Below are 16,950 nucleotides of genomic sequence, written 5' to 3'. Positions count from 1 at the left end.
TCGTTGAGACTTGCAATGTGTCCTGCCGATTTCCATTTCTTTTGAATTATGTTTTCTCCAATATCTAAAAATTTTCTGTTAGCTCTTATTTCTTCATTTTGATTTAATCTTGAGTCTTATGTTTAGCAGACATCTTTCCATTCTTGTTTCTGTTTTTTGTAAATACACACAATGCCATCTACCTCCCATCACAACCAATAATAATATTTTTTGTCTGAAAATTGTGTATATTCTCATGGCCAATTTGCCTGTACACAGGAAACCTGAGTTTCCAAGAGAAAAAACCCTGCTACCTCTGTATGATATTAGCTAACTCACCTTCAATTGAAAATAGCCTAATATAAAGATTCCTGTCATGATGATGGGAAACATCATGTCATTAAAAGGCACAGTGTTCCATTGTTCTTCCAGTTGTGCTATGGAGGTATGAATGCATGAAAATGAGGTTTGGTTTCATACACTATCTAACAGGCAGCTTGTAGAATTGCTTAACTGCTATGCCCAAAAAAATGAGAGATGTTTTGGATATTTTTCGGGTGTGGGGGTGAGTGGGACCAAACATAGCAACAGCACTTCAGGTTCCCATTAAGGAAGGTGGTAATATTTCATTGAGTGATGAATGTCATTTACCACCTAGGTTGTATGATTGGTATTTCCTCCAATTAGGATGATATCCTTCATTCTCTCACTTGAATGGTCGATAACCTCTTTCCTCCAAAGCATATAGCTCATTTAATTGAAGTACTCTTAGGGGATGGAGGAAATTAAGGTTCACTGAAAGTTGTTTTTTTGGGGTGGGTGGGGTGGGGGGGGATAATTATGCTCTTACTGATTGCCACAAGTTAGAGAAGAGTGTTTCATGGACTGATTTTGGTAGGATATTTTTTCCCCATATTCACTGCAGTAAACCTTGCATTACAATAAGACTTTTTTCTTTGATCTCTTAAGGGTTTGAAGTATGAAGTATGATAAATAGTATGAAGTTACACTGTGTCTGTGTAACTTCATACTATTTAACATAATCAAGATTCCAAAAGAATTACATCCTTGAAATAAAAGTTGAAATAGTTTGACAAATGGTTGTAGAGATTAGTGTAGTTTCATCAAAATCTGTTGAAATTGAGTAGAGCTTTAATTTAAATATGGAGAAGCACAAATCTTCCTTAATAAGTATGAATTGGGAATTGTGCTTATGAATTGTTTCAAGACATGGCAAAAAGAGATGTAAATTTGATCCCTTCCACATGCTGTGCATTAGCTTTTGTTTGGCATTTTATTTATAACTTCTCAACGAGACCTATACTCATATTTTTTTTCACTATAAATTATTCATTCTGACAGTAAACTTATTATTATTATTATTATTATTATTCCTGATACCTCCAAGGAGTCCGAAGACTCATTGCGGGAGGACACCTACAACTATCTCAACCACTACACCGAACCTCTACTACGAATCATCTCCATCAATGCCATCTACTGCCCACCTCCACCACCACCACAACTAGTATTTTTGTCTGTAAATTGCATGTTCTGAAGGGCCAATTTGTCTGTATGTGGGATGAAAAACCTGAGTTTCCAGGAGAAAAAACCCTGCTACCTCCGTATGAGATCGGCTAACTCACCTTTATTGCATGCTTTTTTGTGTGATCTGTATAGATCTATCTTATAAATGAAAGCATCATCCATTATAAATCTTCTTCTTGAAATGTTGTTTGACGAATGATTTCTTACAATGCTGAGAATAAGTGAAACAGTATTTTTTGAGAATGTGTATTGTGCCTTATCCGTTCATTTATAGAATCTGATCTGTTGTTTCCCAATACTCCCCCCCCCTCCAATTTTTCATATATTTCATCATCACTCTTGAAATATGCAACCTCAATGACTTAAACAGTTCTTCCATTTTTTCTAATTACCGTATTTGCTGGCGTATAAGACACACTTTTTTTCTTTGAAAATAGGTCTGAAAAACAGGGTGCGTCTTATATGCTGATGCTCAGTTTTTTATTACTTTCATTCCTGGAAATTTTCTCTGTTCTGAGTTATGCGATTTCTTTCTTGCTTCCTTGCAGTGTGTGAGAGCATTCCAGTTACGTTAGTTATGTATTCCAGTTACTGGAATACATTCTAGTATTCCACTTATGGATAATAACATTTGATCTAGGTGCTCTGGCAGACTGTAGAAGAAGCCTGCCCTACTAGTATGGGATCAGTTTCGTTCTCACTGAACAGAAGATGTTAAAAATAAACTCAAGAAATTGAAAACTCAGTTAGCTGTAATTCCAGGAGGTCTAACTAGTCAGCTTCAACCTTTAGATGTCTGTATTAATAAACCATTTAAGGGATTTATGAAGGAGAAGTGGAACACTGCATCCAGAAGACTACTGGCTGCAGTCTTCAGATTTTGAGGTTACGCCATCAGAAAGAAGAGGCCTAGCATTTCGCAAGTTTGTGAGTGGGTCAAATCTTTATGGGATGCTGTGAAAACTGAGACATTGGTTAAATCATTTAAGAAATGTGGCATTAGTAATGCACTGGATAGTACAGAGGACAATTTGTTGTATGAGGACTCAGATTCTGATTTAGAAGAGGTTTCAAGTGTCTCTTATATAGCTCTGGAGATGAATTTCTTGGTTTTGACAAAGAAGATTATAAGGTGGGTGCTCTTTCCTAGTTAGATTAGGTATTTGTTGAAAGTAGACCTACTCATTATTTTATATTTGAAATACTGTAAATTCATTAGAATATTCAGTGATAAAGTTTTTTTCCTAAAAAATGTGTACAAAAAAGAAGGCGCAGCTTATACGCCGGCAAATACGGTATGTAGAACTTTTCCAACTGTAATATTTTTTTTTTTTTTACATTTCACATAACTTAGCATTTAAAATTAATGGATTGCATCGCTTCTCGACTTCAAAAGGAGATAAATTATTTTGCTACAATTAATAATTTGCCTCTTTTTACTTCATCTTGTTTTATTATTATTATTATTATTACGTGACACTTCCAAGGAGTCCAAAGACTCATTGAGGAAGAGTACTTACTCTAAACTCTCTGTCTCTACCACTCAGTCCACCAACTACAGTGAACTACATTATCTACACCAGTGTTTCCCAAACTTTTTCTATGGCGGAACACTTCACAAATCCTAAAATTTTTATCGAACACTTTGGTTAGAGTTGAGTGTCATCGGTCTCATATCCAATGTAAAGCTAAGCTCATACTATTGCTGAAGCAGTCTGTATCGCATTGCAAAAATGTGATAGCACGCACTACAAGCATGCCGGGTCACAGCACATTGCATTGACCTTGCTTGTGACCGCACGTTTCCTAGAATGGATACCTTTTTACTTCATTCGTGCTCAGGGGTGTCGACAAACGTGGGCAGCTGAGTCAATGCCAGCGTGCGTTGGCCTTAATAGCACAATCCAAACACAAAGTGAGGAGCACCTGATTTTTAAACATGTTTTAACTTGTATCAGCATTTAAAACCATTCCAGTCTCATTAATTTTGATAATTTTTCACAAAACACTTATTCACTTTCTGCAGAACACAGTTTGGGAAACCCTGATCTACACCAACAGCATCTACTGCCCACTACCACCACTATATATTTTCACAGACAATCACAGACATCCATGCCCATGGTGCGATTCATACGTGCAGCCTTTTGGCTGGAGAGTGAATATGCTAACCACTCGGCCAACAAGGCTAGTATTATTGGTGCCTTTCTTTAGGAAATAACATAAGGCTTTATAAAATATCTGTATTAAATAGTTGATTGTACATTATTAGAATTTTTATCATAATTTTATATAAAAGAATGGATAAAGTATGAATTATTTCAATTAGGGAATTTTCAAAAGAAAGGGAAAAAGCAAAAGCCAGAGGTGATTTTCACAAATTGCGAGAAAAGCAACAAATTGAAGAAGATCTTAGAGGTTATCTTGACTGGATTACACAAGGTGGTAAGTTTATAATAATTTGTTTATAAATTTATATTAGTAAAACAATAACCACTAAGAATTGCAAAGTATAAGTATAAAAAATGTTAAAAGGTTCTTGAGAAAAGTTTTATTACATGAGAAGGATAATAGTTCAGTTGGGAAGATGGTTAGCATTTTGCTTAGGTATCACATTGATTACATATTAAAATATGAAGGAGTTGCTGGTACAAGTGAATAAGAAGAGTGAAAAAGTAAAAGTTGTGGACTTCCATGGTGACAGAGATGAGCTGAGATGAAGAGCTGTGCTTGCAAATGAGTCAATGGAAGGACTTATGTAAGGCAGATGGTTTGCATTTGAATGCATTCAGATAAATTGAATGGAGTCAGGTGTCTTGAGAACATATTGTTCAGTGAGAGTTCAGAAATACAGAGTGAGGAAAACTAGGGTGGGGTGGGGTGAGGAATGCAGGTGAAGGTGGATCCACTTGAAATAAGTGGGAGAGTGATTACATAATGCTGAATGTAGCTGATCAGGTTCTTGACTTGAATGGTATAATGAACACAAGGAGGTTATGGGATGATGAGGATATTGCAGTTTATGTGTACTAATGCCAGAAGTATTTAGAATAATGGAAAGGGATTTTCTGCATCGGTTAGCTCAACTTGGCTAAAGGTTATAGGCATTAGTAAGATTTGATTGACTGAGGATGATATAGTCATGGAGATAGAATGCTAGAGGTATAGTATTTTCAGAGTGGACAGAGGGAACAGAATGAGAATAGGAGTTTTGCTAATGATAGTAGCAGAATTGAAACCAAAAGAATATCAGGAGGCCAGGTATTCAGAAAACAATTTATTTAAGACTACTTTGTGTGATATAAAGGACAACAGGATGAAATCTGCAGTTTCTGCTATAGGCCATGAAGTACGCAGTGTCCAAAACCTAAGAATAAACACTATTTCTGAAGATCACAACCAGAAATTCAGATGAATCAGCTTGTGGCAATTTGTATAACTGACGATCTCGAATAGAAAGTGGGTGCACATTCAAATTTTCGAATTGTGCACAAAGGGGTAATGCGGTAGCACGTAACAGGATAAAAGGCAAAAGGCTGCACTAAGCAAATTGTGTTTGAAGGAATCTCTTTTCATGAAGGAATAAAGTTGCAAACTTGGATGACTTGTAATATCTCAAAGACATCATATAGACGTCTTTGAGAGATGTCTCGCCAGCCTGGCTGGCCGAGTGGTTAGCTTATCCGCTCTCCAGCTGAAAGGCTGCGGGTTTGAATCCCACCATGGGCATGGATGTTTGTGATGGTCTGCTGAAATACTAGTGGTGATTGTCGGCAGTAGATGGCATTGGTATAGTTGCAGTTCGCTGCAGTTGGTGGAGACAGAGTTGTAGAATAGATGCCCTCCCTCGATGAGTCTTTCGACTCCCTGGAGGTGTCATGTAATAATAATAATAATAATAATAGATGATTTCATGTGGGCAAGAATTATTGTAAAGTTTGAAGAAGGCCACAAAATTATTGATATTCCCAGAATGATAATTGATAGAGAGTTTGGAATCTCACATAGCATTGTATCCAGGCTCTGGGTAGTGTTTCAAACCAATGGAATGTGTTCCAGATGTTTGCTAAGAGGTTGCTCTTGCTCTATCATAGAGCATGAAGACGGATTTTTTTATAATAGCAAAACATAATGGACCATTAAGGCAGGTGAGCTTGCACATCGACTCCATTCAAGCATAGGTATGTGAATATCTGAACAAACTGTGGAAAGATGTCTGTGAAAAGTAGGCCTATATGCTCAAATGCCTGTACTCTGCATTCATTTATCAACAGCTCATCATAGAGCAAGTTTTCAGTGGTGTTGTATCCATAAAATTTGGACAAGATACCAATGGGCCGATGTACTCTTTACAGATGAGAATCATTTTACTCTTTGCTCTGATTCTAGATGACTCTTGATCTGCTGTGAAAGTGGTACTGCTTACCATTGTGAGAATGTTAATCTATCAAAAGGCATTGCAAAATCTAAGTATACTATTGTCTATCCCTCTCCTCTGTCCAAGGAAACCCTCACCTTATTGTAATAAAGTAAGTAGATTACTAAAACAGGACCTTCCTATCAAATCCATGCTGTCCATCAAAGATAATACCATTGTTATCAAGTCAATTCTGGATCCTAGTTTTCACCAGGTTCTCTAACAACTTAACCACAACACCTGACACACAGATAGGCCTATAATTTGATGTTTGAGTTCTGTCACCTCCTTTATGAAGTGACACAATCTTGCCCTCGTTTCATTCTTTTGGAACTCAACCCAGTGCAAGAGTCATATTAAAAAAAAAATATGTCAAGGCAGATGTTGGGTCATTGGCACATTCCTTCAGAATACGTATTGATGTATTATCAAGTCCCACAGCCTTATTAACATAAAGTTTGCTCAATTCCCCATACACTTCTTGCTGACTTACAGTCAGTCTCTCCTCCCCATCATCAACTGCTCTCAATCTCTCCATGATGTCACATTCATAAGAATGAAAGTATGCACTGTTCATTAAGTATCTCCACAATGTCTTCTGCATCAGTTGTTTTTATACTATTTTCTCCAATCAATGTCATCCTTCCATAATCATTCTTTTTTTTTTTTTTTGCTGGCTGCATATCGAAAAATCTCACTAGGATTCTTTTTGGCTTCATTAGCTAACTGCTGCTCATACTTCACTTCTGCTACCCTTACCAACCAATGTCACCTTCCTTGCCTGGTCTTTGTAATCCTCATGGAATTTGTTATTATCATGTCTCTTATGCTGCCTCCATAATGTCTTTTTTCTCTGTATCGCATGCTTATTCTCTTCATTCATCCATTTCACACCTACCTTATTTAACCTTCTGACCCTTGGAATATATTTAGACATATATATATATATATATGTGGGTGTGTGTATATATATATATATGTAGAAAGTTTTTTACCTTGGGTATATATTATGTTAAAGATACCAAGCAATTTTATAAGCTAGGTTTATTAATCCTTTTTCCCAAGTAAGTAAACAGAGAAGGAAGTCGAGTTTGCAGCTGCACGTAGTGCAACTCGTGGTAAAGGTGGAGCAAGAACTGATCACTTTCCTTAGAATTTTCCCCTAATGCAAAGCACATTTCCTTGCGGAAAAGATGCTATGCATTAAGGTAATGGTCACTACCCATACCGGTTTTGACCTTTATTGAGGTCTCATCAGTGGGAGCCAGACCTTAAAAATGCCAAGGGTGAAGTAATACAGAGCTTATAAATATTTTACCTAAACAAGTTGCCATAAGGTGCTTTGACCTCATTAAATAAAAATCTCAGGATGAAAGTAATATGTAGAAAGTTTTTACCTTGGGTATATATTATGTTAAAGATACCAAGCAATTTTATAAGCTAGGTTTTTTAATCCTAGTGTTGCACTACATGCAGCCGCAAACTTGACTTACTTGTCTGTTTGCTTACTTTGAAAAAGGATTAAAAAACCTAGCTTATAAAATTGCTTGGAATCTTTAACATAATATAATCTTTAAAATTCTTTCAGATATTGAAAGAGGAGGTCCTAAAGTTTGAAATACTACTGCTAGAGCACTTGTCTAGTCCACAGCCATGCAGCAGTGTCAGTTGTGAACAAAATGGCTACTATGCAGCACAAAATTTTTTGCGTTCATGAACTCATTAAAACTGAGTCGATGACTGCGGTGCAGCATGCGTTTCATCGTTTCAACATTAAAACTCCAATGAGGAAGAGCATTTGTCATTAGAATTATCAGTTTGAGCAAACAGGTTGTCTGTGTAAGGGAAAAGCTCGGGCATCCTTCTTGGTATGGAATGAATTCAGCTGCTGTCTTGATGTTATCCGTGCGGCCAGAGGGGAGCACATTGAACATCTATAAACTTTAATTGAACATCTATAAACTTTATTGTGAGTATAATCAAATACACTTTACATCATATTTGTCACTATTTCTATGTTTGATATATAGACTTACAAAATTGAGTCCATCTTTTTGAATCATCCTGTATATGTATGTATTATAATACGTGTTTTTACAGTGAGTTTGAGAGAACAAATTATGTGATAGTAGAGTAGCTAGTATTGATAGAAGACCAAAAAGGTAAATATCAGTGATAATACTGAAAGTGCAGTTGCAGAAATTTAGGAGAACACAGAAGAACTGAATAAGGAAATAGCATGCTTGCATGTAGTCCTTTCCAGGACAAAGTGTGAGATTGACAGGCTTCAGAAATGATGAGATTATTCAAACTAATTGAGATATTGAAAGAAATGAAAATGAAGAGTGAGAGGGTGTTGTTTGTAAGTCTTCTGCCTAGTTATGATAGAGGAGAACTCATGAATAGGTAATAAATAGGTATAAATGAATATTCAGGTTGTTCAGAAGGAATAATGTTGAGTTTTGGGGTTAATGGCTCATGTTTTATGGATGATAAGATTTGTATAATGCAGATGGCATAAATTAATTCAGATAATTACCTGAAACAACATGCGATGGAGGGAACTCAGGATAGGAGAGTGTTGGATCTGGTTATAGGAAAAACTGTCCATAACTAAAGTGGCTACATTGCCTGCAATTGAGGAAAGTGATCAAGTGGTCTTGACTTGGGAGGCGACAAAACATTTGCAAATTCCAGTTAAGAAGGAATATATGAGAAACTACAAGGTAGCTGATTATAATACTTAGGTGGCAGATTAAGGCAGTACCATGGGATAGATATCATTTAACTGACTGGGAATTTTCAGTTGTTTGCTGATAATGCAGATTTGGGGAGAATTATAAGTAACACTGCTGATGTTCCTTTCCTTCAGAAAGATTTGAATAGATGGTTGACTTTGAGAAAGAGGTGGGAATGAATCCTTTCCTTCATGGTTATACGGTGATCAGCATTCATTATAACAATTATGGAAATAACTACAATGTTAAAATAAAACTTCAATTTAATATAAACTAAAATAATCACTCGACATTTCGACTTTCATATTAAAGTCAACATCTGGAATATATACAAAGAAACAAGTTACACTGCAATATACAATGGTACCTTGGTTTGCGAGCATAATTCGTTCTGGAAATGTGCTTGTAATCTAAAGTACTTGTATATCAAAGTGAATTTCCTCATAAGAAATAATGGAAACTCAGATGATTCGTTCCAAAACTCAAAAATATTCATATAAAAATTATTAATACAAAATACATATACCTTCGTATACCTTGTATATGTATACCTTTTTATATATTTATTTATTTAAATGTAATATACATAAAGTAATCCAATTTATTAATTACATTACAAGTACATATTACAGTAATTGCATTGGGTAGGACGACTTTCATTGTCGCTAACGGAATCACTGCTATCTGTTGACTCTTTTAATTTTTGTGCGACTTTAACAAGGCCACTTGCATACCTTGTTTGTGCTTCCTGATGATTTCCTTCTTAACTTCCACTGTAATCATCTCCTTCTTCTTACCACCTTCCTTTTCAACCCTTTTCTTCATTGGGGCCATTGTCATAGTACAGTTAATAAAGAACAGTCACTACATTTGGACACAAAATAAAAAATGCTTTACGCACACACACGTGGTCACAACGCTAGTACGAATGTTGACTATACGAATAAGGTATGCCACCTGAGACCGAGCATGCGAGATGATTACCCACAATCCCGAGTGGCTTGTGATCATGTGACGCTTGGCAGACAAAGCATATAGGTAATATTCATATTACAAGACCTCGCTCATTTATCAAGTTGAAATTTATTAAAAATTTTTGCTCGTCTTGCAAAACACTAGCAGACCAAGTTACTCACAATCCAAGGTACCACTGTACATGGTATGTTAAAGTTACATTAATTTGCTCAACTGTTAAAACTACGGGCCTGACATCTGGTTTGAAAATAAAAAACAAACCTTACTACATCAACGTTAGAGTCCTGTTATTAATCATTATCTATTTGGTTACAAAAAATAAATTAAGTTAGAGAGCAACATGCTCTCACATACTTAATCATATAAGTACACATATAAATTAGAACAAAACAGTGTGGATGTTGGCTGATAAGAGCTGGAATTATTGCTTAGAGTTCTAAAGTCAGAGTTTGCTAGAAAACTTGAAGAACTTAAGTGGGCTGAATGTGTGCCATCCATATTCCTTGGAATTTCATGCATCTGTTATTGTTAAGAAGGATGGTTGATCAAAATTTCACAGGATTCTTTAAATTTGCATTTGTAGTAGGTTTTCATATGATGCAAAGAACAGGTACTTTTCCAGTCAATTTGGTGTAGGGTGTTAGGTGCGGGATCTGAGAGGCCTTCACCAAAATTGTTAAATTTAACTTCATTTGTGTTCTTTTTAATGGATAGGAATTGTATGTCCGGTTTCACCAGTATAAGGTAAGTTACAGGTGCAATGGATTGAGATATACTCCAGGGTGAGCTACTGTGTGTGTGTGTGTGTGTGTGGAGGGGGGAAGAGGAGTGGATCCCTATAGGAGTTGAATATGATTTTTAAATAGATATTTTAAAAGTAGCATTAAGGTTATAATGATGTAGAATTTTATTTATTTATTCTGGTGATCCTATAATGTATGGGATAGCTATGGTATTACTGTAATGTATATTATATGTATTTTTTGATGAAGTTTTATGAAGAACTTTATTGATAGTATTTTTGCTATAGTCATTATTTATAAATGTATTGCTAATAATTTGTGATTCTTGTTTAAGAGCTTGTAGTACATTAGAGCAAATTCTTATAGCTCTGTTTTAGGGTGTTAATGACTTCACGTTTTTGTGAAAGGTGGTGATATGAGTTAACATGTATATATAGGCCAGTATGTGTAGACTTGTAGTGTACAGTGAAGGATAGACTGCCTGAGGGAAGATGTGTGACCAGTGTATCCAGGAAAGGAAGTGAATTCTGATTTTCAATTTCAATAGCACATTGCTCAAAAGCTTCCATATAAAAGTTAGCAATTGAGCAGTGAGCCTATGTGCATGCCCTCTTTTTGTAGGTAAAAATTAGTTTTTCACACAAAGTAACATAAATGTAGTAAGAGAGCTGCAATATTGGGAAGAAATTTGTTCTGTAAGAAAAGAATTGTGTCACTGATTGGGATGTGAAAAAGGCAGAAACATCAAAACTGACTAATAAATCATCTTTGCCGAGTGTTATGTTTTTATTTTATGTTAATTTTGTTTATGAAGTGTTGTGTATTCTTTATATATATATATGGCAAAATCATACCTCTCCATGAATCCATTCACCCTGAGGGAACTTACAACCAATTCTGGCAATCCATTCCACTCAATCACCACTCTCCACACAAAAAATCTGTTCAACACACCCCTACTAACCACATTTTTACACAAATTCCACAAATGGCCCCTACTTCTCTGACTATTTATTATATATTGAAAAATTTCACTTGCATCAATTTTATAAAAATCTCTTTAAATATCTTAAAATTTTCTATTATGTGTCCTCTTTTCTACCTATCAACTAAACTTTGTAACCCACCTCATAGGGAGTATTCCATAGACCTGTTACTATGTTGATCACCTGCCTCAGAATCCTGTGGACCACCTCTTGGTTCCCAAGAAACCCAGGTGACCAAATCCACACACAGTAGTCAAGATGTTGCCAAATCATAGCCTTATAAAGAGAGATAATAACTTCCTTATCTTTATTTGTTAGCATATTTTTCAACATCTAACTCGTTGAGCTATTTTACCAACTTTTGCAATATGCCCTCTGAACTGCAACTTTTTCTTCCAGGTCCAAGAAAATCACTGTATGTGATTCTCTCTTATCCCACACATTTGTCACTTTATCATAATGCATAAACAGATTGCTAAAACAAGTCCTGCCCTTCACAAATCCATGCTGAACATCATAGCGAATCATTTGTCCATCAATCCAATCCTGTATTCTATTTCTAACCAATTTTTCCAACACTTTGATCTCAACTGCAATTTTAAACTATAATTGGAAATTCTGTTCTTGAACCATGCTTGTGGAAAGGTGTTATTTCCACTCCTTAGGACCTTCCCCAGTGCAAGACTTTCATTAAATAACCAGGTCAAAGGCATGGCTAACTGTTTTGCACATTCTTAAAAATACATGTTGATAAGTCATCCATTCCCAGAGCCTTATTAACATCTAACCTGAGCAACACTTGATAGATCTCTGATTCTTTCACCTTTAATTCTCCTAATTCTTGTCTCCCTTCTACATGTTGTATGTCATCATTCACACCACTATGATATATATACTGATGAAGTGTTCCTTACATAATTCCACTACGTCATTTGTTATGGATGCTCTGCTACCATAACTATTCACCAGCATCAACCTACCATAATTATTTTTCTTCTTGCTTGCCACTTAGCAGAAAAATTCCCTTCCAGGAATTTTTTAATCATTCTTGTGACTTTTGTGGTCTGCACTTTATATTCTTCATGCATCTGTTCACTGAAAACTGTCTTCTGCTTCCTCTATAGCAACGTCTTTTGTAACACTGCTTGATTGATTTCACCATTCATCCGTCTCACTCTCACTCTATTTATTCGTTTAACTCTTGGTATGTAGTTATGCATTGCTTGTGTTGGTTCTACCTGATCATTTCCCATGTACTGTCAACATCTTTCTTACACAATTCATCAACTCAATGTATTGATGCTAGTTGACTATGGAGCTGCTTGTGATAATCATCCACCTTACAGTTCTACATATAGACCTTCTTGATAACAACTTTTTCCTGTTTGACTACATTCCAAACCAATAACTCATGATCACTTTCACCAACAGGTGGCAGTGTTGATAACTAATTCACAGCAACATCATGTGATATGACCAAAAATAACACTGATAAACCTCGTGTTGTTTCCATCATGCTGCTTTAGATAGTATCCTGCAGAAACTCAACAAATTCACTCTCCTTGTTACTATGCACTATCTCTTCTTTCTAATGCACATTCCTATAATTAAAATCTTCCATTAGGGATGTCATCTTCCTTTTACTTGCTCAACTAATTTGTCTGAACTTTTCAGAATCAATACTGTTCACATTCTCTGGCCTATAACAGCATCCTATTAGATATACTATTCTACTGATCTCAACTTCACACCAAACAGCTTAAAAATCTTCACACATACTATTTTCCACTTCAACTCTTAAAAGACAAAATTCCTCTGCTAATGTTAACAATACCCCCCCCCTCCCTATCCTTCTGGAAAATTCTATATCCCACAATTTCAAGTCCTGACAATATATTATGCTTAGTCAACCAAGTTTCACTTATGCCAACTATCTTTGGGCATACTGATTCAATCAGTGCTGCAAACTCAGCCATTTTATTTTTTATACTCCATATATTAATATACAAACATAACAATTAATATACAAGCATAACAAGTCCACTCTTTGATGCCATCTCATCAACACAATCACTTTGACACTATCTGTTATAGTGCACTTCTCTCTTCATCCAGTCCATCCCCATTTCCCTGATCCTGACTCCGATTTTCATTTATATTCCTATCACTCCCACTATTTTGCATTGTATCACTTTGCTCTGTTATAATCACTTGCTCACCTTTGTATCCTTTTACAACCCTCTTTTAACCTCTCTCTGACTTTTAACAGTACTAATTTCGTATGAACCCTGTGTACTCTTAGTAAACATCAATCACTCCAAATAACCAACACCAAACTCATTCAAATGCATTCTGTCAGCTTTAAACCATTCTAACTTTCCTTCCTATTCATTCCATACATCGACAAATTAAAAACTCTCTGGCTGACACAATTCAGCCATCTCGTTATTCAGTATCATTGGTCTCCTTCTCAGTTCACTACTGTCAATCTGGTCAACAAACTAACCACTTTCCCAATGATACTATTATCCTGCTATTACTATTATCCTTCACTTCCTGCAACAACTTCTTCAGATTCCTTTCCACATTCTTTGTCTCACTATTATTATTATTATTATTACTACGGGCTACTCCAGGGAGTCCTTAGACTCATCGAGGGAGGCCCTAAACATCATGTTCACACAACTGTTTAACATTCTCACACTATCTATCATACCTTGCCTTGAACTCACTCACTGTCATAGCACCCACAACAGACTCTGGCAGCTTATTCCACTCATTTACCACTCTAAAAGTAAAGAACCCAGCTCTAACACCCCTGCTAACCACGCTCTTGCCCAGCTTCCATGGCTGACCCCTAGTTCTCCCACCACCAGTCCTAATCTCAAAAATATCCTCTGAATTAATCCTATAGAATCCTTTTAGCAATTTGAATGTCTCAATCATATCTCCCCTTTTCCGCCTATCAACTAGTTTCTGCAACCCACAAATCTTCAACCTGTTCTCATATGGTTCATTCCATAGACCTGCTATCATCTTGGTCACTCGCCTCTGGATCCTCTCCACCTCCTCCCCATCAAGAAGGAACTGAGGTGACCAAATCTGGGCACAGTAGTCGAGATGAGGTCTTATCAGGGCTTGGTACAGAGGTACAATAACTTGCTTGTCTCTGCTCGTCAAGGTATTTTTCAACAACCAAGTGAGTTGATGAGCTGATTTAGCTACTTTCGCAATGTGCCCCCTAAACTTCATCTCCCTATCCACCAACACTCCCAAGTCCTTGGCCTCATCAATCTCTTGGAGTACAGTTCCACCAATGTGGTATACTGCTGCTAATCTTTTCACTCCGAAATGCATAACCTTACATTTTGTCACATTAAATTGACATCCATTCTCCTTAGTCCAGAACTCCAATCGATCTAAGTCATCTTGCAAGACTTTGACATCTTCTATCCAAGCTGTCCAAGCTGTTTGTGCCCACCACCACTACCACTAGTTCTGACACCCGTTTCTTCCTTCTGTGCAAAGCATCTGATATTCATTTTATTGTACCACCTGTAAAACATGTCTTGTGCACTTTATTTTTTTAACTCATTAAAAGTGATTGAGTCACCATATAAAGCAACCCTGTCATCTTTAGATATTTGCTTCTTTTAATTTCCTTGTCATTTACATAAATTATGCTCTACTTTAAATGTTTAATTTCCTCCTCCATACATTTAACCTGACTCTTCATTTTCATTTACTCTTGCCTAAGCTCTTCCATCAATTCTATCATTACAGTCTGAAGCACTTCCATCCATTTTCTAATTATTCCCGGTAACAACTATCTCCTTTGTGGAACGTCCTAGCCTTTCATTGCACTTTTCACATAATAATACATACCTTTTTATTGTTTGATCTAACACTCTGTAAATCCTTTAACATTTTTGGATGCATACATAAAACAATTATTGCACCTTATCTACTGCAAAAAATCCAAAGAAAAACTTGATCTTCGAGTTGAGACCTTCTGCATTGCTGACATATGCCTCTTTGCTGCCACTATTTCTGTAATATTAACTAGTACTTCCATGTTAATCAAGATAACAACCAAAGCGAATACTTTTAAAACCAAAAAAACCAAAACAATACCACAGTACAATGATTATACATAGTCTGTATGTATATCACACAAAAGTACTATTATCAAATGTACACAATATAATTTAGGAACAAAAACACATTTCCTAACACCGTTCAAATACACTGTCACTTTTTGTCATGATACTCTTAATTCAAGTCTCAGATTATTGCCAAAGTCCCAAGAGATTAGAAGGAGGATAAATTAATTCTTTTACTTAAAGTATGGTCTAAGTGTGGTAGAAAATTGTAGAAAAGTCAGTACAATTGTGTGACAGTTGAGCTGGATGAAGGGAATGACTACACAATGCTACTGCTAGTTTTCACAAAGGTATTTGACAGTATTCCACATGGAACTCTGTTACGCAAACTGCAACAAATGGGGATCGTGATGAAACTAGTGATATGGATATGAGAATGGCCAATGGACAGATACCAAAAAATAGATGGCATATAGAGGAGCATAATCCAGGAGAAGGTAGGTGACTAGTGGTGTGCTGCAGGGCTCTGTGCTTGAACCACTGATGTTTAGATTATGTATACATAATATAGGAATTTGAATGGAGATATTCAGCTGTTTGCTGATGATGCAAAGTTAGGTATGATAATAGTTAATCAAGGTGATGTAGAGAGCCTGCAGAATGATATAAATATGCTGATAGTTTGGGAATCATGGTATGGATGTTAATCTAATGAGGAAAAGTGTAACGTTATGTATTTTGAGATGAAAAGATTACAAGTTTTGCGCCTCATTAAGGAAACTGTTCTCTGGGCAGTTGATGAAGCCAGGGATTTGGAGGCAGTAGTAGATAGAGAGCTGAAATTTAAAGGGAAAATTGCTAAAAGTAGTCAGGGTAGTTCACAGGATTACTTGGTTATTGAAGAACATACTAAGTAATCCTGTAAGCTACCCTTTAATAAGCAGTGATAAAGGAGTTATCATTCCTTTTTTATAAAGCCTTGATATGATCACATCTGGATTACTGTGCTTAGGTCTGATCATATGGGATTCTTCGAGATGAGGAAGTAGTGAAGAGGATCCAGGGGCCAGTGACCAGGATGGTGAATGGTCTGTGGAAGTTGGGTATGAGTGTGGTTATCAAGGGTATGAGGACTAGATTTTTCACTTGGATAGTTATAAATGAATGGAATGGATTACCAGTGACAGTTTTGAGTGTCTTGTCTGTTAATGGTCTCAAGGAGAGAGGTGTGATAGATATTGTGTTCATAGTTTGGATCTCCCACAATGAATCTTAGGACTCCATGGAAATGCACATGCAATAATAATAATAATATATATACTAATACTAATTTGAAAGAAAATGATCACACAATAATACCTTCCCTCATTACATAAAATAAAGTAAAAATGGCACCCCAGCATGATAAATTGTGACAAAGGTAGTATTGAACATAATTTTATTAACATTTAAATACAGTAT

The 16,950-nt window shown here is 36.1% G+C and overlaps 1 protein-coding gene across 1 annotated transcript in view; it reads left to right on the top strand.

The window, feature by feature from the left end:
• LOC150108907 (muscle calcium channel subunit alpha-1-like) overlaps nt 1-16,950 on the top strand; it is a 1,617,925-nt gene that overhangs the window by 443,534 nt on the left and 1,157,441 nt on the right. Inside the window, exon 10 of the mRNA XM_090414483.1 lies at nt 3,857-3,972. Within this exon, the coding sequence (XP_090270609.1) occupies nt 3,857-3,972 (116 nt within the window). The remainder of the gene's footprint in view (nt 1-3,856; nt 3,973-16,950) is intronic.

The sequence above is a fragment of the Typopeltis vanoorti genome, chromosome 2 (assembly GCF_054136105.1).
Source record: "Typopeltis vanoorti isolate ZY-2024b chromosome 2, IOZ_Tvanoo_1.0, whole genome shotgun sequence".
NCBI classification, from domain to species: Eukaryota; Metazoa; Arthropoda; class Arachnida; order Uropygi; family Thelyphonidae; genus Typopeltis; species Typopeltis vanoorti.
The sequence above is the reverse complement of the archived record's forward strand: the minus strand, read 5'-3'. Positions and strand labels throughout refer to the sequence as shown.